The sequence below is a fragment of the Rhinoderma darwinii genome, chromosome 3 (genome assembly GCF_050947455.1).
Source record: "Rhinoderma darwinii isolate aRhiDar2 chromosome 3, aRhiDar2.hap1, whole genome shotgun sequence".
Classification (NCBI taxonomy): domain Eukaryota; kingdom Metazoa; phylum Chordata; class Amphibia; order Anura; family Rhinodermatidae; genus Rhinoderma; species Rhinoderma darwinii.
In genome coordinates this window covers 229985920-230009722 of record NC_134689.1, presented here as the reverse complement: position 1 = coordinate 230009722, position 23803 = coordinate 229985920, and the positions used below count along the sequence as shown (strand labels likewise).

The 23803-nt window shown below is 40.1% G+C and overlaps 2 protein-coding genes across 2 annotated transcripts in view; one reads left to right on the top strand and one right to left on the bottom strand.

Moving 5' to 3' along the window:
- Positions 1–12995, top strand: part of PODXL (podocalyxin like) — a 105777-nt gene extending 92782 nt beyond the window's left edge. The window contains exons 6-8 of the mRNA XM_075857506.1: positions 831–880; positions 1414–1575; positions 7029–12995. Coding sequence (XP_075713621.1) covers positions 831–880; positions 1414–1575; positions 7029–7217 — 401 coding nt within the window. The 3' untranslated portion in view covers positions 7218–12995. The remainder of the gene's footprint in view (positions 1–830; positions 881–1413; positions 1576–7028) is intronic.
- Positions 12996–17404: 4409 nt separating this feature from the next.
- MKLN1 (muskelin 1) overlaps positions 17405–23803 on the bottom strand; it is an 80291-nt gene continuing 73892 nt past the window's right edge. The window contains exon 18 of the mRNA XM_075857505.1: positions 17405–23236. Coding sequence (XP_075713620.1) covers positions 23115–23236 — 122 coding nt within the window. The 3' untranslated portion in view covers positions 17405–23114. The remainder of the gene's footprint in view (positions 23237–23803) is intronic.

Sequence of the window (23803 nt, the reverse complement as noted above, 5' to 3'; positions counted from 1 at the left end):
TGACTAGCGCTGAACAACCATGCTCTTTCAGCACCCTGGACAGTACCATGCTCGGAAACATGGAGTGCATACGAAAACCACACGAATAACAAAACGGGCACACGGATCCGTCAAAAACGGACAATAAACCGGTGAAGGAAGTGTGCATGAGGCCTTAATACTATTAACTCCAGCGGTAGTCACTGTCCCAGGTGCTGAAAGAGTTACTGCCGATCAGTTAACTCTTTCATCAGCACCCTGGACAGTGGCTATCCCCTGATGTCACCTAGCAACGCTCCCGTAATTACGGGTGCCCACACATAGCCACTCGTAATTACGGGAGCCCCATAGACTTCTATGGGCCTGCCCGTGCCGTAATTACGGCCTGAAATAGGACATGTTCAATATTTTTCAACGGCCCGGGCACCTTCCCGTAAGCAAACGGGAAGGTACCCGTGGCCAATAGAAGTCTATGGGCCCGTAATTAAGGGCATTTTTACGTTCGTGTGCATGGGGCCTTAGTCTGAACTCTTACTCCATATATGCCCACTTTACCCAACAAAAATGTAAACTGCCAGACACAGCGGAGTACAGGGAAATTACTTCTGAAATTTGACAAACACTCAAAGTCATAGCGAAAAGGCGCAATTTGCACAAGATGTTTTGTGCATTTGCTTTGCTTCCCCTGAAAGTTTTTAAATATTTAATGTGCTTGCCAAATAACTGTAAACTGCATGACAATACTCCAAGAAAGTATGCTATATAATGGATTCCAAAACACGGCCTACAATTATTATGGAAAGTGCAAAGTCAACATGTAACCAACTTGTGTTTTTTTTTTTTTTTTTAAGGTTCCTTAAGTCCAGAGGACCTGTATGCAGCAATAAAACACATAAAACAGGTAAATTATTTCCCAGACTCTCATTGGTGAAGGTATAAAGGAATTGTGTTAATGGTAGGGCAGTAGGGAAGGTTTATAAAAACTTGTGCAAAGGAAAGGTCTCTTGAAGCTGCACTAGTCTTAATAAGCATCCTTTAATATTTCACACTTTTTATTCTTAAAAAAAGTTTGCATAATTTTTTTTTATGTTCTCCCCCACACTCAAAAAAATATACTAGCTAATTGGTTTCCCATGAAAATTTACCCTGTGTATGCATGAGATAAGGAAATTAGACTGGGAACAATAACCAACGTAAGTGATGACCATCAAAGTAGAGCACTGCAGAATATGTTGCCGCTATGTAAGCAACAGTAGATAAATAGTATGATAGGAGTATGCTACACCTGTAGTATCAGTAGATGCTGCGTTATCTCTTTCAGTTTGTACTATAGTAGTATTGCACATAGTTCTGAATGAATATTTCTAACACCATGTTCTGCTGAGTGTATTCATCTTTGGTAATATGAAATTCTTTATTTTTCTGAATGTTCAGGACGGTACCCATTTGTTTTCATATGATGGGTCAAAGTATGAAGAAGAAGATGTGATTAGCATTCCCCTTATCAGTGCTATAGTCTCCCTGGCAGTGGCTCTACTGATCATTGCAGCTATTTATGGGTGTTGGCATCAAAGGCAAACGCGGAGAAGAGAGAAGGTAAGGCTGGGCAATTTACTATTAGGGTAAATTCACACGTCGCAGATTCCGCACTGATAATCTGTAATCATTCACAGCACAATGCAAATGCAAATTTGTGTAGAATTCACGCTGCGGATATTTTTAAATCCACAGTATATTGTAGCGGATTTTCACTGTGGAATAGGGTACAATCTAGAGCAGAAAAATGCGTAGTGGCTGAAAAATGTGGCAAACAGCCTCAACTCCTGAAGGAATTTTGAGACGGTTTTTTCCGCCTGCAAAAAATGCTGTGTGAACAGGGCGTTCACACGGCATTTTTTGCAGGCGGAAAAAACGGTCTCAAAATTCCTTCACGAGTTGAGGCTGTTTGCCACATTTTTCAGCCACAGCCATTGAGCGCCGCAGGGAAAAGCCTTAGTCTCCCATTGAAATCAATGGGAGGCGATTTCTGGCATTTTTTGGCGCCTTTTCCAACATGACGGTTTCCGTGTCAAAAACACTGCCAAAATACTCTGCGGGAAAAAGGCCTTAGTGTGTGGTCAATTTAGTGAATGTGTGCATACAAGGCACATCAAGTAATAGATGAAGATAATGTAACATTAGATTTTGCACAGTTTATTAAGATACATATTTGCAGTGAAGTGGTGGCAGGGCATGTTCCGTCATTCTTCATTATGGTAAACAGCAGATACAGAAATGGACAAAACAAACCAAGTTCTTGTGATTGGTGTGGGTTAATGTTCAGACATTTATTCATTAATGTGATGAGTCCCATAGTCGGGAGGGGGCGGTATGAAGCAGGCTCACGAGGTGAGCCTACTCCATACAGAGCGGGTGTCAGCTGTATATTAAAGCTTACACCTCGCTCTAATGGAAGTAGTCAGAGAGAACTCTGATCCCGACCATTTAACCTCTGCACCCCCCCCCCCCCCCCGTCCCCAAAAAGCGATCGCTGGCTGCTGATGGGTTCTCAAGGCAGCCAGGGGCCTAGTGAAGGCCCCCCAAGTTCTGTCCTATTAAGACCTGCAAAATGCACAATACACTGCAATACATAAGTGGGACTACAAAAACAAAAAAAAATAAAAAAAAAATTGTAAAATAAAGTTAAGAATGTATAAAACATAATTGGTATTGCCGCGTCTGAACAATCTGAATTACTACACCCTGCAAAAATCAAGCCCTCACATAGACAGAAAAATTTTAAAAAAGTTATGTGTCTCAGAATACTGCAAAAAATAAATTAACGATTTGTTTTTGTTTTGTGAAAGGAGTAAAATAAATAAATAAATAAAAAAAACGATAACTTTGGTATTGCTGTAATCATATTGACCCGAGACACAGAATAAAGTGAATGTCATTTTTACCGCACGGTGAACGCCGTAAGAACTAAACCCAAAACACAATGATAGAATTGTTTTTCTTTTTTTCATTACAACTCACATTATTAAAATATTCCCCAGTACATTAAAGTGCGCCATCAAAAACTACACTTGTCCCGCAATAAAAAAAAAGCCGTCTTTCAGCTGTAATAAAAAAAAAATTAAAAAAAATTTATGGTTCTTGAAATGGAGAGGAAAAAATGGAAATAAAAAAACAAATGGCTGTGAAGGGAAGGCGTTAATACAGTGCCTTGTGAAAGTATTCACGGTCCTTGGTGTTTTTCCTATTTTTATTTGTTGTGTTACTACATGGCATTAAAATAGATTTTAAATTAGATTTTATGTAATGCACCTGACAAAATAGTCTAAATTGTAACAGTGGAATGAAAAAAAAAATAAAAACAAAACCTTGTTGACCCCAGAACGACCGCCTACTGTTTTTACGACAGGCGGTGCAGGTGCTTAGTCACCAGCGACATCTTTTGGCATTGCTGTAGAAGAGGCTGATGAGCGCTCATCCTCTAAGTTCAGGAGATGTAAGTTACAGCTCCTGCTTAGAGCAGCTTGCTGAATGCAGCCGAGATCGGAAAACATTCTGACCCCGGCTGCTTAACCCTTTGATCGCCATGGTTCAGATCCACGGTATAATCAAAAGGGGACTCTCCTCTTCAATCGCGTCACTGAAAACCTGGTGAGGCGATCATAGACCGGGGAATCCCTCTGCAGTCAGCCCTGGGGACGTACAAAAGTTAGGGCTTCTGTTAGGGCACACTAATATATTGCCTGTCAGTGATACAACGTATTCCAAAGCATTATACAAGCGATCACTGCTTTAAATGCCTATGGTGGGACAAAAAAATAAATACAAATACAGATTAAAAACCATTCCCCCCCCCCCCCCCCCAAAAAAAAACAAAAACATGAAACCCATTTTTTTTAATCAAAAATTATTAGAACCCGTAGAACAAACTTGCCTCATTTGTTATACTGTACGACACATGGTGTAAACCATTGATTAGCTTTTATTATTATGGTTTTTTTATGTATCCAAAAATGGTACCAATGGTGCAACTCATCCCAAAAAAAACATGCCCTCATACAGCTACATCAGTGGAAGGATAAGAAAGTTATGTATATCACAATGTGTCAACACAAAAATTATTTTCCTAAAACATGTCTTAGGCCTTATTTACACAAACGTGTTTCACGTCTGTGATACAGGCGTGAAAATCACGCGCGTCGCACGGACATATGTAACTCAATGGGGCCGTTCAGACAGTCCGTGATTTCCACGCAGCGTGGGTCCGCTGCGTAAAACTCACGACATGTCCTATACTTGAGCATTTTTCGCGCATCACGCACCCATTGAAATAAATGGGTGTGTGAAAACCACGCGGAGCACACGGAAGCACTTCCGTGTGACGCGCGTGATTCGCGCTACAGTTGTTAAATAAATGAAGGAAAAAAAAAAGCACCACATTCATTGCAGTTTCTAAGCCGCGTGTCATAAGGATAGCATATGCGTGAAAATCACGCAGCCACGCACCAAACACTTATGAGACACGGAACTGCAACGCGCTCAAAACGCACACGTTCGTGTGAATTTCGCCTTATTGTGCAAAAGTACTAAAACGTAAAAAAAAAAAAAAAAAAAAGATTCTCCCTGCACTGTCCCCCTCCGCTCTGTCTGATCCCCTGGAGTCCCCAGTTGCAGCATCCTCGGCTGTCCTCCCGTAGCGAACAAATCCTGGTAATCTAGTCTCAGAGCCTGAAGTAACGAATGTGTGTGTATGATTATATATCTATGTATGGGCTTGTTTATATAGTAACTTTTGCAGTCTATGTTCCCTCCATATGTGTTTTTCCAAAAACAAGAACAGGTCCAAAAAATAAAGTGAGTGTGTGTGTGTGTGTGTGTGTGTGTGTGTGTGTGTGTGTGTGTGTGTGTGTGTGTGTGTGTGTCTAACTCTTGTTCAGGCCTGGATGAAGACATGCGGCTCTGTAAGAATCAAGGGCCACATTTAAGGCCCCCTTGGAGATGCCTATGCATATTTATTACCGTGATCCCCCCATAAATATTACAAAAGAGACACTGTCATTGCTTTCAATTGTCAGAGGAAAAACCTTAATAAGTTATAGAAAGAATGGCCACTCTTTTACAAAGGCACAAAACCAGAATGAAAACATCTCTGGTGAATGAGGCCCCGTTAGGTTTTCTTTAAATAGCGGTGTCAGTTTGTCACACCGATGTCGATATGTGCAGATTCCTCCCATTAGATGATTATACTATAAAAGGTATTTCCATTGCCTTATTCCGTATTTATACCACCAGTGCCAAATGTGATCTAGGTCAGAAGGTAGTAGTAAAGTGTTCTAAGCAGTCTACCATTCCGAAAAATGGAATGTTTAAGGTCAAAGCCATATTGTTGGCAAACTAAAAAAGTACAAGTATATAACCCCTTCCCCCTGCTTGCATTCTGGGCCATAACGACCAAGCAATTTTTTTAGTTTTTCCATCGTCCCATTCAAAGGGCTATAACTTTTTTATTTCCACGTGAACATGGCTGTATGAGGACTTGTTTTTTTGCGGGATGAGTTGTATTTTTCCATAGCACCGTTTTGGGGTATATAGCATTTTTGTATTAACTTTTTTTTTTTGGGGGGTGGATATAAAAAAACAAACACCAATTTAGCCATTGTTCTATGCATTTTACATTTATGCCGTTTACCATGAAGAGTAAATATCACACTACCTTTATTCTATGGGTTGGTACGATTACGGCGATACCAAATATGTATAGTTTTTTTTTAATATGTTTTACTACTTTTGCAGAATAAAAACACTTTGGAACTAAAATAATTTTATTTTGTATCGCTGCATTCCGAGAATCATAACTTTTTTTATTTTTGTCGATGTTGCAATATGAGGGCTTGATTTTTGCGGGACTTCATTGCTACCATTTTGGGGTGCATAGGACCTATTGTTTAAGCTTTTATTTTATTTTTTGGGTGGGGAAATGGGTAAAACTAGCAATTTTGCCATTGTTTTTTACGGCGTTTACCGTGCAGTTTAAATAATATGCAAACTTTATTTTTCGGGTCATCACAATTACGGGGATATCATATATGTGTCGGTTTTATTTTATTTTTACACTTTTACTAAATAAAACCATTTTTTAGACGAAAAATTTGTACTTTATACATTTTTATTCCACATTAATTATTTTTTCAGTCCCACTAGGGATTTCACTATGTGATCTTTAGATCGCAGATATACTTTGGTATACAAGAGCATTATTGCTGGTCAGTGTAAAACGGACACGCATCTATTAGGACGTGCCTCTGGCACGGCCTAATAGGCATAGACAGAGCAGACTTGGGGTCCATTGTTAGTCCCCCGGCTGCCATGGAACCCCATTGCATGCAAACATTTGCGGGCCGCCGATGTGTGACAGAGGAAGCTCCCTCCCTCTGTAAACTACTCAAATGCAGCGGTCGCTAATGGCCACAGCATTTGAGGGGTTAAAAGGTCGCGATCTAAGTAAACTTCGATCTCAACCGTTGGAGCAGGAGCCCGGCTGTCAGACAGCCAAGCTCCCTCTCCATCCTGCACGGGACACACGTGCAGGACGTTGATTGGGCCGGCATGAAGAGGCGGCAGCCTAGAATAAAGCCCCTTAATGACTGCCGTGAAAAGGCGTATCGGTGGTCATTAAGGGGTTAAGATAGCGGATCTCTCATCTTTAGGCATAGTGTGATCCCTGAGCTATCTCCAAAGTCTGCATTTTCAACATATTTCATTAGTCAATTCAAGGACACAAGCTTTCTAGGTGAAATGGTCACACATCCTATCATGTGCCATATGACTTGTCTCTGGTAGATCTCAAATTGCACTACCGTCAAATAGTTTAAGTGTGTTGTAACAAGTTGGGTTATACAGAAATGAAGGTGGATTACTTTTGCATTTTTGAGTGTGCCATATCGGATACCTCAGCTTGATAAATCTGCTTTAGATATTAATAATGACAATATTGAAAAGTAAATATTTTGTTAATTCATTCTCATTGTTACTTTTGTTTTTTCCCCCCCCAGAGACTTACTGAAGAGCTGCAGACCATGGAAAATGGTTATCATGACAATCCAACCCTTGAAGTGATGGAAACCTCCCCTGAGATGCAAGAGAAAAAGGGCGGCCCTAATGGAGAGCTTGGGGACAGCTGGATTGTTCCACTTGACAACCTGACAAGAGAAGATTTAGATGAAGAGGATACCCACCTATAAAAGAGAGCTAAAAACAATAAGACTAAATGGGAAAAACAATACAAAGTGCATTCAATTGTTGGTCAACAAAATAAGTTCTATTTTGAGCAACATATTCATTGGAAGTGCCAGACAGAAAAGTTACTTCCTGCCTCCAGCTACGTCCCATACATAACTAAAGGTTTGTTAAATGCCACTCATTGAAATGTACGGTATATAAAACTAAATTTGATGCTTGCAGTCTACAGAAGGTAAAAAGTTCTTACTGCTGTCAGCACAAGGAGAAAGCAGTTTGGAAATATTTGACAAGATTTTGAACATCTAAGGTTTAGGCTTTACCACAGTATTGTTTAAGCAACAAGGTGACATTTATTTAAAGCATTTATAAACAGGAGTCAATGGGGCAGAGGCGGATTTACTAATACTAAGTTTTACACAGAGTAAACTTAGATGATAAATTTGGTGCATCTAGCTAGATATACTATACTTTTCTCTGCCTTATAACAGATCTCGGTCGGCTTAGTTCACACCATAAGAGTGCCAACATTTTATTGTTAACTAAGCCAACTAGGTGTCTAGCCAGATTAGCCACATTTATCATACAGTATGCACCACCATTTTCTGCACTGCAGTGTCACATTTTAAACCACACCCTTTCTGCTAGACCACATCCAATTTCTCACTAAGCCACACCCCCTGACATGGGTGTTTAAAACGTGGCGCACAGCTTGAACGCCAGAATTCTAGCACATTTTGAATTGTAAATCTGCCCCCAATGTGTTACTGGATTTCAGAAACTGCTTTCAAAAAGCTTCAGTTAAACTAATCCAGAATTGTTCAGTTTTGCATTAGGGTATACTGTCCTAAAGTGGTTTTTTTTTGTTTTGTTTTTAAAGGGGTGAGCCAGTGAAATGTGAATATGGGTGTAGATATAAGTTTTTCATATTCCGTTTAAATGTATACACATATTAGCCACGAGAAGAATAATAGAAAAAATATTAGTTGGAATGGTCCAGAACTCAATGTGTCAAGTCAATTACATAATACATGACTAACTGCAATTCGTAAGTAAGCAAGTCATCCACAACATACTTCAGATACTGTACTTCTCTTATTGGTCAAAAGATTTGTAAGAAAATAGATACATTAATAATAGTTTCTAATAGAGCAAAGCATTTCTACTAGAAACTGGTAAATGGGTGAACATTATAAGAGTGCTAGGAATCGCGGCACAACTGGCCTCAAAAACTCTATTTCAGGTTTTACTAGAATTAGAAACCCTTATACAAGACTATGCCTCATATCCGCCTTCTGTTTTATAAACAAAAATCTTGACTATATAAAAAATAAAAATAAATTAACATGGTTTTCAACTTTTAGCCTTTTAAACTACTGGATGTGTACAGTTTTAAGAAAAAGTAAGTGTACCCTTTGGATAGAGCCGGATATTTCTGCAATGATTACTAATAAAACGCGGTCTGATTGTTATAAGTCAGAACTATAGACAAAAACAATCTAACTAAACTAATAATGCACAGACAGTTGTACTTTTCATGTCTTTTATTGAGTACATTGAAAAACCACCCACAGTGCAGAGCGAAGAAGTGAACACCTGAATTTAATAACTAGATCCCCTTTAGCAGCAATCGCCTCCACCAAACCTTTCCTGTAGCTGCAAATAAGATTTGCATAAAGCGGAGAAGGAATTTTGGACCATTCCTCCCTGAAAATGTGTTTCATTTCATCTGTATTTGTGGGCTGCCTTGGGCCTACAGTCCTCTTTAGGGCATACCACATCATCTCATTGGGGTAAGTTCAAGACTCTGACTTGGCCATTCCAAAACACAAATCAATTTCTATCAACGATTTAAAGCTCTTGCACACGACCGAGATCGGGCCGTGAAAAACAGTCCATGTGTCAGCCGGATTTCCAGGCCCGACCATAGTACAGGTGAACAGCACTGCTGGAATCATAGACATTTATGATGCTAGGAGTCCCTGCCTCCCCACGGAACTGCTGTTCCGTACTGAACATAATGAAACAGTACGAGTCCGGTTTACTAGTACCGTGGTCAGGCTGGGAAATCCGGCCCGATCTTAGTCGTGTGAAAGAGCTGTAACTTGTGTGCTTGGAGTCATTTTCTGTTTGCATCCCCATACATCTCTTCAGCTTGAGGTCATGGACTGCTGCTGCCCTAACATTCTCCAGTAATATATTTTAATACACTATTAAATTGTTCCCTTAATCATCGCAAGGCGTCCAGGCCCTGAGGCAGGACAGCGGCTCGAGGCGATGATACTCTCCACCATGCTTCACGGTTGGAATGAGGTTTTGGTGTGTTTTTTTTCTTTCCTCCAAACATAGCGTTGTGCATTTGTAATAAAAAGTTCCACTTTTGTCTCATCTATCCATAGAAGTTTCCCAGAAGTATAGTGGAACATCCAGATGGTCCTGGGTAAACTTAAGATGGCTGCAATGGTTTGTTTTTTTGGGGCAGTAGCTGCTCCCTTCATGTTTTCCGTCCATGAACACCATTCTTGTTCAATATTTTTCTAACAGTGAACACATGATCAGGTTATTGCAGTTTGTAGTCTTCCGTAGGTTTGTTTCTGGTACCCTTGGGTTCTTTCTCACCCCTTCTGTGATTGCCTCTTGTGCTCTTTGAGTGATCTTAACAGGACGTCCACTCCTAGGGACAGCAACAGTCCCAAATTTTCTCCATCAATAGACAATTAGTCTAACCGTGGATTGATGTACCCCCAGGTCTTTAGCAATGCTTTTGTAGACTTTTCCAGCTTTGTGCGTCTCTAAAACATCTTCTGAGGTCTTCTTAAAAGTTCCTTGCCTCGAGGCATGGTCAGTAACCGGACTTTGTTTGCTTTATAGAATGGGCAAAGTAAATGTTAAAACCTGCACTTCCAATCTTCATCCAACTGAAAACTTTTGTCAATTAGGTCTTGGAGAAGTCATTAACATAGAGGTTCACTTACTTTTTTTTCTCCCTGCGCTGTGGCTGTGTTGTACTGTACATGGCTTTTATTGAGCACATCGACAACTGTCCGAATGTTATAATTTAGATTGTTCTATAAGTCACAATTATTGACACAATCAGACCACATTTTATTAGTAATAAATACAGAGTTCCAGGTTCACTTCTTTTGTTATGATAAGTGAGTTGAAAACTTCATTTGTTGGCTCTATACCCTAACTGCAAGGGGTAGCATTGCGGCAGACACACAATCCATCCTTGCACTTACCACTATCCGGAGGGAGGGCAGCATTTCACTTTTGTCTCAGGCTGCAAAAAGGTTAGAAGCGCCGGAGCACGCTTTGTCACACTGGATTAGAAAGCAAAGTTCATACATTCAGAATACGTCTTGCATCTCCAAGCAAGCGCCATTAAAACCGTCCAGTCTAATAAGTTATTCTTCCTGTTATATTGGTTGTGTTACTTTATTTAGCATCTATTTATTCTAAATCAATTCAATGATTAGCTTACCTGGATCTAGTCTGTATTGTAGTTGCAGATGTCCAGTGTGCCCTTTAAGTTTTTTTTTTATCAAATAGAATCAGAGCAACAAAAACTCTCCTGTCAGGGGTAAAGTTAGTATCAGACAAGCTTAACGGATACTAAAGGATATGCCATAAATATCCGATAAATACGAGTCCCACTCCGATCTCTAGAACACGGCCCCCTAAACCCCGTTCTACCTTTCTCGGTTCCCGCTGCCTCCTGGGCCACTTCTTGGATTACATGGTCGGAAATGACAGAAGCAGCGTAGCTCTCTGAGCTACACTGTTTTCTTAACTCCCATAGTAGTAAATGGCAGTTACAGAGAGAGCGTAGCTCGCATGCTACGCTGCTTCTGTAACTGCCACTCACTTCTATGGGAGTTACGGAAACAGTGTATCTCAGAGAGCTACGCTGTTTTCCCGCATAAAATGCTGGAAAAATTATGAAGATGCCCGGGTGGCAGTGGGTAACCGAGAAAGTTAGAACAGGGTTTAGGGGGCCCCATTCTAGAGATAGGTGGGGGTCCCAGAGATCGGATCCACATCTATCTTACATTTATGGCATATCCTGTGGATATGCCATAAATGTCCCTGATGGGCAAACTCCTTTAAGGTCATCTATGAGCATCTTAGTGCAAAATATAACAGTGGTGTTGCCCCAGGATGGTTACCATGGACCACACATCGGTTTCCTCTTCACTAGTAAAACAATGTTTGTCAAGGGGACAATTCTTTTTAACCGTAGCGAATATTTTTGCTTGCAGACAAATACCTTAGACAAGGACAGCACTAAAATAAGGCTTTCATAGTGAAATTATGTAAAAATAAGAGATTCTGTATAAGCTCAGTGAGGTCACCTCTGTATTCAGAAGTCTTAACCGGATTTTATAACTTCTGACAACGATATATGCAGACTATATACGCTAATAGTACAGTACAACCTCACAGGGTTAAGCTTCTTTGGTAGTTTCATAGCAACTTGTTTCCGGATATTTTTTATTTTTTTTAAGTCGACCTATACTAAAAAGGGAGCATGGGTCATAATTAACAAAACCCGACGAACTTTATCAGCACTGTAAATAATGAATTTTTTTACATTTTTTATATGAGCCTGAAATATAAAATGTTTATTTCTAAGGAGAATGCAGTTAAGAGAAACAGTTAAAGCCTTTATCTGCCATTTTGTAATATTTCGAAAGTTTGTTTGTTTGTTTGTTTGAAGCCCGATTATGATACACTAAGCAGCAGCGCCATCGTGTGGTCAATGCTGAGAAATCTCACTAAATTGAATGCAATGCTGGCAGCCTACTGATACACTGAGCAGCAGCGCCATCGTGTGGTCAATGCTGGGAAATGCAAACTATATTCTATATTTTCGAAAGTTTGTTTGAAACCCGATTTTTCATTGGTTTAAAATCAGGGAATAGCTGTTTTTGATTCGACATTGAACAAAGTTTGCCTCCTTTGCTTGCAGCAGAGTCTGCACTGGAAAAAATCTCTACATCTTGGCACCGGATCAAGAGACAAAAAAACATTGTTTACAAGAAAGCGTTGGAATAGAAACATGCAGTCCTAAATCAACACCATATAAATCTGTAATGAATATATTGCTTCATTTCATTTCTTTTATGCTTCCAATAACATTATTTACACTCCCTAGCAATTCAATTCATACCGAGAGGTATTTAAATAGTGAGCTTTTACGCTATCTATAACGTAAGTCAACCTCCCGAGGTGGAAAGAATAGCATTTCCAAAAATATGGCTAAAACAAACATTCTAATAAATGCACTGACTGAGTTAGTCTCTTAGAACAACTCACAGAAACATTATGGTAGATATGCTTGGGTAATGCCAAATGTAGGACCCATTCCCTTAACCATTGCTTATCACTGTAGGTGAGGCTTATCAGGGGAAGAAGGAGTTTTAAATAAGAGACAGGATCTTCTTCACCGCACATTACTTTCCATGTACAAAGTTGCTGCCAGGTATTTAAAATAGAAAGCTGTAAATTGTATCTTTAACAAGGCATAATAATATCTTATATCCGCGTGAAAGAAATTCACTTTGCACTGTCAGCATTACTAATAAGATATTTGGTCAAAGGGAAGAATATCTATAGACTATGGCTGTTTTTCATGGATTTTCGATAGGTAATGAATATTTAATTTTAGGAACAGGGGTCTGTTATACACTGGAAATGACTGAACTGGACTGTTATACTAGTTTCCTCTAAATTTATATATTGAAAGCTATGTATATGTACAATAAACTTCTGATCCACAAGGTTGTGTCGTGCCATTTTTCTTCCTTAAACCAATAAGAAAATCTGACCATTTAAACACATACCATTATGCATGGATGGGCATTTGGCATGCACAGTGTTAACACAATACGCACAAAGGGAGCTGCTCAGTCAATATGATCACTAAGTAGCAGTGTCATTTAAAGCTCCGTTCATTGCTACTTGAGGACATCGTGAGCAAGATGGAGGGTTATGCAAAACAGAAATATTCCACCAAAAATGGATGGAGAAATGGCATATGAACGAACAGTTTTTTTGTTTTTTTTTAAATGTATTAGTGTAATGCATCTTGATACAGAAACTAAAAGTCTATCAGAGTATAAAAAAATTACATGAGTAACACAGAATAACTTTAAATAAGGACCTGTCACTAGGTCATAAGTAAAACTGGTTTACTGACCTGATTCCAGTGCCGTTTTTCTTTTCCTAAACCCCCCTTCCAGCGTTCCAGAGATATGACCCACTGTTGTAGCAGCTCCCTATGATTGGTCAGCATAAGAGGCAGGGAAGCTAGCTCCACCCCTTTAGCCAACTACGGAAAATTAGCATATAGGGAGCCAACACAAAGGTGGGGGACTTGGAGAAGAAAAACAGCACTGGAATCCGGCAGATAGCGCCATTCGTGTCAGTAAACCAGTTCAACTTATATTACCTAGTGACAGGTCCTCTTTAAATGATTTTAACAGACCAGCTCTAAATCAGTCCTGGTTTGCAGTTGTCATCTTTTCGGATGGGGCAGTTGTCATCAATATACTTTAATGTGGTCTGGTAAAGCAGATTCCACAAACTGCGTAAATTAATTGAAACGCGTGAAAGGGTACGCTTACATGGTTTCTAACTGAAATTGAGAGAATAAGGTAAATTTGGAGTTTTTTTTTTTTTTAAATCAGGCAGATTTATGCATTGCTCTTAATCTAAAAAGGACTATAACATTTCATACAGAAGTTCTTATGCCCTGTATAAACCCCGATGCACAAATCTGTGTAAAAAGCAACAAATGTTTGGGGGACCCCAGTCAACTCCCCCCACTCACCACCTCTGTTAGAGTAGGGAGTTGCTGAAAAAAAACAAAGCAGATTTTGCTCTGGCGACTCAGCATCACATGGTCTTAAATTTTGTTTTGTTCTACGTTTTATTGTAAAAATTTCTGCTATTTTTATGAAAAACAGTCAAAGCACAGTGAAAAATCTCATTTAAAAACGCTCCGTGTTTAAAGGGGCTCTGTCACCAGATTATAAGTGCCCTATCTCCTACATAATGTGATCGGTGCTGTAGAGAACAGTGGTTTTTAATTTTGAAAAACGATAATTTTTGAGCAAGTTAAACAATTTTAGATTTATGCTAATTAGTTTCTTAAGACAACTGGGCGTGTTTTTACTTTTTACCAAGTGGGTGTTGTAAAGAGAAGTGTATGACGCTGACCAATCAGTCATACACTTCTCTCCATTCATTTTTAGCAGTAGTCGCAACACAGCGTGATCTCGCGAGATCACACTGTACTGTCATATACACCCACATTAACTTTACCGAAGTGTCTTGGGAATGAATAGACATCACCTCCAGCCAGGACGCGATGTCTATTCACACTCCCGACAATTCGGTAAAGTTTGTGAATGACAGCACAGCGTGATCTCGCGAGATCACGCCGTGCTGTGTAAGTAAGTCCCTAAGAAACTTTACGGAAGTGTCGGGAGTGATGAATAGACATCGCGTCCTGGCTGGAGGCAATGTCTATTCACTCTGAAGATGCTACGGTCAAGTTAATGTGGGTGTATGTGACCGTACAGCGTGATCTCGCGAGATCACGCTGTGTTGCGAGTAGTGCTAAAAATGAATGGAGAGACGTGTAGGATGCCGATTGGTCAGCGTCATACACTTCTCTTTACAGCGCCCAGTTGGTAAAAAAGTAAAAACACGCCGACTTGTCTATTAAGAAATGAATTTGCATAAATTTAAAATTGCTCATAACTTGCTCAAAATTGATCGTTTTTTCAAACTAGAAACCACTGTTATCTACATTACAGCACCGATCACATTACGTAGCAGATAGGGCACTTATCTGTTGACAGAGCCTCTTAAAAAGTTACTGACCGGTTCTTTTTAAGGAACTACTTGGATTGAACTTAAAGGCCTCAAAACTGGCAAGAGTGTAATATAGGGGAGGGCATTTTAAATATACCTTTTTGTCTTGGACGAGAAACCGATGTTTGATTCCCTCGACGTGCCGATTACCAGTGCCATTCTCTGCTGTGAGTGACTGCTCTAGTGGCTAATCAAGAGATTGATAGAACCGCTGCTAAGAGCAGAGGGGTGGGGCTTGCAGAGGGGCGGGCTTGCAGAGTGCAGTTCAAGAGCACGTGCATATCAAGTCCTGACTCAGTGACACTTGTGATAAGTGAGCCAGGGGAATAACACTATTTTCTCGTTTACAATGCCCTTCCCCCTACCGTGTATCCTCCTATCAGCAGTTGTAAGACCTAAAAACTGCCGACCGGTTCCCTTTAAATATGCTGCCTTAGTGAGGAAGGAAGGGCTGTGCTCATGAATACAGCTAACTCATACACATGAATCCACTGCATTGCTTTAACTGGGATATTGAGCAAAGGGCTGAAACATTTTTGTGCAACTTGGCGCACACACACACACACACAACAATCTGCACTTATAATAAGCTGCCCTTAAAGGGGTATTCCCATTTTCTAATGTTGTGGCACAACATGGAGATCAGTCCCCACCGTTTCTAAAAAATGAAGGAAAAGAGGTCCTTTCAGCTTTTCTCCTGCACAGTGGCACTCCCAGCCAACTGCAACAAAGCTCTTTTTAAGGGCTGTTCTGTGGTTGGTAGCACTGTTGTGCAGGAAAAATAAAAAAGGAGCAGCAGTGATTCACGGGCATGCCTGCCACTTCATCCTGAAGATAAAGGTTTGCAGTAGTCGTACCCACACTGATCATAAAAGGGATAGCACGTCCTAGTGATATGCCATCACGTACAGTGAAAGTCAAGGAGCATACATTAATACAAAACACGTAAATGTATAGATAAGTTCACACTTTCTTTATAAACAGGAATGCACTGGAGAAGTTCTGAAAATTATGTACATTGTTTATTTTGCACACAGGTTTGGTACAAGCTGGAAGGAAATAATATGTGATTGATGAATTTGTTCAAGGTACAATATTAAGCATTTTGACAAAGTGGTGAAACATTAGATGCATATGATTTATGGGCAAAAAGCATCAGCAGGATTGACGGGACATAGAACAGCATGTTTTATATCATTGAAAATCAGCACCAGTCCACTCTACAACAGCATCAGAAAGCGCAAAGCTGCCGCTTTACTATCTTAAAAGCTTCTCCACCGCTATCATTTCAAGTAGGTTATGTTTAGAAGTGGCAGCTAGTTTCAGTAATAATGAGCATGGCTTACAGAGAACCAACTACATCACAGAAACGTGGCATTGAGTGACGTTGCTGGTTTCTAGAACATCAACAGCGACCGACACCGAATATTTGTCTTCACTGCATGTAGGACGCAGATACACTTTAAGGCTTATTACTCTTATAGAAAATTAGAATATGTAAATGTTTCCATACATTACCTAAGAAAGATTAAAGAGGCTCTGTCACCAGATTGTGCAACCCCTATCTGCTATTGCAGCAGATAGGCGCTGCAATGTAGATTACAGTAACGTTTTTATTTTTTTTAAACGAGCATTTTTGGCCAAGTTATGACCATTTTTGTAGTTATGCAAATGAGGCTTGCAAAAGTCCAAGTGGGTGTGTTTAAAAGTACAAGTCCAAGTGGGCGTGTATTAGGTGCGTACATCGGGGCGTTTTTAATACTTTTACTAGCTGGGCGCTCTGAAGAGAAGTAACATCCTCTTCTCTTCAGAACGCCCAGCTTCTGACAGTGCAGATCTGTGACGTCACTCACAGGTCCTGCATCGTGACGGCCACATCGGCACCAGAGGCTACAGATGATTCTGCAGCAGCATCAGCGTTTGCAGGTAAGTAGCTACATCGATTTACCTGCAAACGCCGATGCTGCTGCAGAATCATCTGTAGCCTCTGGTGCTGATGTGGCCGACACGATGCAGGACCTGTGAGTGACGTCACAGATCTGCACTGTCAGAAGCTGGGCGTTCTGAAGAGAAGAGGATGTTACTTCTCTTCAGAGCGCCCAGCTAGTAAAAGTATTAAAAACGCCCCGATGTACGCACATAATACAGTTGGACTTGTACTTTTAAACACACCCACTTGGACTTTTGCAAGCCTCATTTGCATAACTACAAAAATGGTCATAACTTGGCCAAAAATGCTCGTTTTTAAAAAATAAAAACGTTACTGTAATCTACATTGCAGCGCCGATCTGCTGCAATAGCAGATAGGGGTTGCAAAATCTGGTGACAGAGCCTCTTTAAGTCAGTTTTTGAGCACCATTTTAAATACAGAAACTTATCGTGGTCGGCAGCACATCTTGGTGTGTAAACAGGGAGACGCGCTGCCGACATGATCGAAATGTATGGGGACGAGCGGTCAGAGTACGAGTGCTCGTCCTCATACTAGCTCCTTGTGAAAGGAGAAAAACGAGCTCCGATCAACGAGCTGTCTCGTTAATCGGTGCTCCTTTACACGGACCACGTCATGCCATGTAATAGCCGCTTAAGACCTCATTCACACATCTAAAGTGACCACATTTTTGGAATCTGTATTACGGCCGCATATACCAGCCCGATTGCAGGTCGAATGACCCGAACTAACATCATAGGGCTCTTTAATGCGGTTAGTTCAGATAGTTAGAATTGTGGTTGGGTTGGAACTTCTGGCCGTAATATTGACCGTAAATTGCAGACGTAATATGGAAGTCTGAATAGGCATAAATCCAAGATAAGTAATGCAGTTTATTTACAAAACCACAACTTTATATGTAGATTCATTCTATTGGAAACTAAAACGGGGGTTAAAGGTTGGACACTTTACAGGATTGGATATGGGTTACTACATTTTTGATCACTTTAACCCTTTAGAACCAGGAATTTTTCGTATTTTAATTTTAGTTCTCTCCTCCCCCACCTTCCAAAAGCCATAACTTTTATATTTTTCCATTGACATCGCTATATGAGGGCTTGTTTTTTTGAGACAAGATGTAGTTTTTCACAGCATTTTTCTAAAGTTACATATAATGCACTGGGAAACCAACAAAATTCTTCGTGGGGTGGAATGGGGAAAAAAAGCGGCATATCCACTTTTGTTTTTGGGATTTTGTATTTACGACGTACATCATGCAGTAAAAACTGACAGGTTAACTTTATTCTACGGGTTGAAATGATTACGGAAATATCAAATTTACACCGGTTTTTTTTATGTTTTACCACTTGTAAAAAGAAAAAAATAGTTAAAAAACAAAATAGTTTTGTCTCCACATTCTGAGAGCCAGAACATTTTTATTTTTCCGCCAATTTTGTGATGGCTTATTTTTTGTGGGACGAGCTGTAGTTTTTAGTACCATTTTGGGGTACATGCAACTTTTTGATCACTGTTTATTAAATTTTTTGGGGGATTCTAAAGTGACCAAAAAACAGCAATTTGGGTGTTTAATGTAATTTTTTTTTTACGGCGTTCACCAAGCAGGTTTAACAACATTCTATTGTAATCGTTCACTTTCACGGACGTGGCAACACCAGTTATGTAAACTTGATGGCACATCAGAGGGGACCGCCCCCCTTATTTTAATTGCAATTGACCATGGCATTTAAGTAGTTAAACGGGCGGAATCGAAGTGAAACATACAGCTGACACCCGCTCTGTAGTGAGCGCGCTCTATACTTCCCCTTGGCGGCTGTCACGTACATGTACGTGACATGTCGCCAAGGGGGTTAAACTAGCCCAATTGCAGCCACTAAACTGCTTTTCCAATCTAGAGGGCACAAGTGTGCACACAAATCAACACTAGATGGATATCTGAAAAATCCCCCAAACAATGGATCTTCTCTCACAATCTCTTATATGCCAAGAAGTGAAGCTTCTTAGTAATAATCATTAGGTTTTATATAAAGATTTAACATTACTGTGACTCCATTATTGGTTACTGGGTGGTATGGATATAAACACAATATTCAGCAACAGATACAGATCAATGTGTGTACATATTACACAGTTCTCCAGGATAGGAGTGTATAGCATACAATATTGTGTGTGCCATAATCACGAGGGAGATCGGTTGTAGACTAAAAATTGCTAAATCTAAGCAGTGATTTGAGAGAAATGCTGGAAAGGTCTGCAGCAGCTCACTTTCATAGAGAAAATACCACTGATGCTGGATTTAGATGAGCAGACTTTAGTGCTGCATTAGTTTACTTTGTACCTCAGCTGGGATCCAATCCTGTTTATGGTGGAGGGAGAGAAAACCGATAAACAAGACTCTTGTTTGAATAAGTCCTTAGTACCAGGTTATGGACCACAATGTCACGGCAAGATACACGTTTACCTTTACTTTTAATGCAATACTGTAAATTTTTATTCCCCCCATCTGTTTTCGTGGACTGACAACTTGATAGGCATAGTGGAACAGCGAGCAGCAGCTCGGACGTGTGTGTGTGTACAACTTGTCCACTCAACCCACTGTCTGGTTGTGAGTGAGTGAGTGCGTGCGTGCGTGCGTGCGTGCGTGCGTCATTCATTCCAATAGTAAATCAAGCCAGTGCATCAGCGGATATTACAAGTGAATACAAATCTGTAAAGCATGGTGAATGTATGGAAATATTTACATATCATGTCCCACCTGGATAATCTTTCCTGATGCACATTAAAAAATGACAAGCTCAGTCATGACCTTCATACAAGGTGAAACGGAGGTATAACTAAGAAAATAATCCAATGAGAAGACCAGCTCTTACCTGACATGACCCACTGCTGCAAACAATTGTAGAATTCTCTTTGCCATCTAAGAACTTATTCACATAATCATTGAACATAGATTGTTTTTTTGTCCATATGAGCGGTGTACGGTCTGTATTTTGTCCATATGTTGTGTCCCCCCCTTCCACTTCTGTATTTTCATCCATATTTATACCATATTGCAGACTCAAATACAGAGCAAATACGAATTGTTAAATTGTAAATACAGTTAGGCTTCATGCACACGACCGTGCTCGTAATTACGACTCGTAATTACGAGCACGGCCGGCTTTTGCGAGCCGTGCTGTCATTATCAAGTATAGCAGCACGGCCCGTAATATAGAAAAATAGAACATGTTCTATTTTTTTAACGGCACGGGCACCTTCCCGTGAGAAAACGAGAAGGTACCCGTGGCTAACAAAAGTCTATGAGCCCGTTATTGCGGGTCGTAATTACGACCCGCAATAACGGGTGTTTTTACGGTCGTGTGCATGAGGCCTTAATCTGGAGGGGAAACACAATGGTGTGAAAAAGGTTGAGAACTAAATCTACCTTCACTTCTTCATATTCTGCTATGTCCACTATACATGATGCGCAGACAAGCGAATGCACCCAGCAATTCAAATTACACAAGAAAAAGTTAGTGGCAAAATGAAAACCAATTTTAGAATGCGCAGCATTTCTCCAAAGCTACAGCAGTGGTTTTTAAACCTATAAAAGTACTACAAATCCTAAGTTAAGAACAGATTTAAGCACTCCCTGTATATTACCTGATAAGTATCCATTACCTTATACTTTCAAACTTTTGATATGCGAGACATATCAAAAGTTTGGATTGGTGGGGGTGCGGGTCTCCACCATCGCCAAAAAGAAGGTACAGAAGTGCTCTGCTGACCGCTTGGCACCTTTGGATGTGATCAGCGCTCAGACAGCCTGAAGACGGATAACATTGCTTCTTCGGCGGTGATCAGCGTTCCCTGTCCAGACGTTCTGTCTAGGAGCGCTGATCACAGCCGAAAAAGCCAAGTGTTCAGCTGAGCACTTCTGCATCTTCGTTTTGGGAACGATGGGGGTCTCAGCACCCGCACCCCAACCGATCCAAACTTTTTATATGTCTATGACCATATTGATAACTACACATTCATCAATATAGATTTAACACTTTAAATGGTTACTGTTGCTTCAACAAACTTATTCCCATCTGTAACTACTATGCAAACTACAATCGACTAACAAAAACTTTGTTTTCCAACTGGAAAAAAAAAAAAAAAAAAAAAAAAAAAAAAAACGCATTTAATGTGATTAAATAATCACATTATCTTGCTGTCCAATGCATGTTAAAAGTAATTTGTCTCTAGCAACAGACGCCGAGGTCGGCTTACAGGAATCTGGTGGCGGTTCCACGCCGGCATAAGCCACACTCCAGGCTCACTCTTTTCTGGCTCTCCTCTCTGGGAAATGCATCCAGTAAAAAACACAAGACAGGTTTAGTAGAAGTCGGCTGCCCAATAGACCATACATGTGCATGCTCTCAACAGAGTACAATGCATGATGGGAATTCAGGGAAGTGTCTCACTTACAGTACCATGCCCCCACTAATGGAATCAATGGATTGAAACTAGGCAAGAATATTGCGTCGTTGACCGGGGGTAGAATACAGCAATGACCAAAATAAAAGGCGTGGAATAGTATCAGCCACATGTAAGTAAGCACAATATGTACTCTTTAGATGAAATGACCGGTACACTTTAAGATATATATTCCAAAATCAAACTCTTCTTCCTTCAAAGCTTAACAGTTTACCTTCTATGACACACAAATGCTCTTTTCTGGTGTGTGTAACATGCGGGGAGGTCAGAACATCGGAAATTGCTGAGACTCCAGACTGGTAGCAAACAAAAACAATGACACCCCACAATATATCAGAACGACTCATACAAAACGTGGCAGTCATGACTCTGGTAAACCAATTTTCAGTTTTCCAGTCTCGTAAAGGCAATGACAGCTGAACCTTTAATGGTCGCTATTGCGTACAAGGCCAGGTTTTCTAGGAGATAATTCTGATATATTAGGCCTTGTATTTCAAATGTAGGTGGTCTCAATAGGATTCCCCACATGTCACCTGAAATTCTATAAGTCCCTTCTACACAATGTCACTGACTGTTGCCAAATAGCAATGGACAACATTTCAAATGGTAAACAGCAAACCACAGCAAGACTAAACCTATGTTCTAAAGTGGATGGTTAGTCATGTCGGAGATGCAGCATACTTCAGATATACAATAAGGTTCCAGCATTTCCATTCCAGCCATACAATTATTATGCACACGGCATTTCCCCCGTGATCAGAAGAACCTCCATTGGAAAGACCTTGCCAGTGTTATTACATGTAACGCGACCCCGCAGCATTCGGCTTTAATACTTCTCAAGCATTTAGAGTTGAGGGAATGCTGAGTAAATGGTGCAGACTACAAGTCTTCTCCTAGCCATTGCCATTACAACAACTTGCCCTTCCACTTCCAGTCCCAAGTCAAACATCGGAAGGTTATGTGCTCGATATACATAGATTACGAATAAATAAGCACTATGTTCTGCAACTCAAATTATTCCACGCCTATCGTCAAGTTTGGCTTACAACTCGTTCTCTTACAACCTACAATTTTATATTCAAAGTAAAGGCTGTGAAAACTCAAATTAAAAAAGAAAAAAAAGTATATTTATATTCACATTCTTTATACAGAAAATACAGTAGCTGTACAGGAGGTCTTCCTTCTTGTAATCCTCTTTTGCGCTTATGCTTCATCTCTATATGTTACTGTAACATACGCCATAGCCCCCTTATTTACCTTAGTAAACGCAAGAAAAATTATAACGCAGGGGGCTATCCTCTTAATGTAAAGGCGAACACTTCACCCCCAAATAGAGGAAGGCTTTTAGGAGAGGAAATCTTCATATTTAAATAAGGGAAGGAAAATAAGCGGCTACCTTATATTTAGGCATCTCAAAAACAGGGAGGGGAAATCAAATGGAAACCATTGCTGCAAATAAACCTCAAGCAGCAAGAAGACCCTAACCCTATAGAAATGGGTATTCTCCACTACATAACGTTCTCTGATGTGCACATGTTGCATTTCAACTTCGGTTCCAATTATACATATAACAAATAACAGTATTTGTCCATCTCCTTTTTCAGAGAGTTCTTCACAGTGTAATCAGATCAACCAAATTGCCTTTAGGTGGCGTCATACTGTCTGGGAAGAAGTTTACAAGTGTATCAAAGAGTTGCGTCCTCTGAGCGTATGTACGATCAACATCCGAGAACCCTGTGCATTAAGAAAAAAAGCAATTATTTCAGCATATGTCAAGTATAAAAGAAGGAGAATCCGTTATTAATGCATAGATTGCAACATGACATGAAATAAGGATCATATCTATCCATTTAGGAACTTCCAGGTTTATCTTCATTTGTAAACGACTGCCCAAACGAGTACATAAGCTCCCCAAATTAAAAAGAGGACCAGGCAGCTCTCCTAACATGTGTTTAAGTAAATGCTATATGAAAGAACGCTAAAACATAATTTCTTAGAACTCTACGCTGTGTGTGGTTCCTCTGTTATTCCTCCTGGAAATATATTAACCTTCTTAGATTTTATCCAGAGTTGTGCTCAGGATGCAGTAAAAGACAAACAAAAAAAACGTAGTTTGGCCTGAGCACAGCTCAGTAAGATCACCCACTGGAGTCCTAAGATTAGAAAGAGTTGACGTTTAGTTTAATGAATTAAAAGTTAGACTGAACCTTTTCCCATAAAACAATATACCAGTCTGCTCAGCTCCTCCGGCTCTATAATATGCTGCCTGCAGATTGGACAGCATTTTCCACATGACAGCTT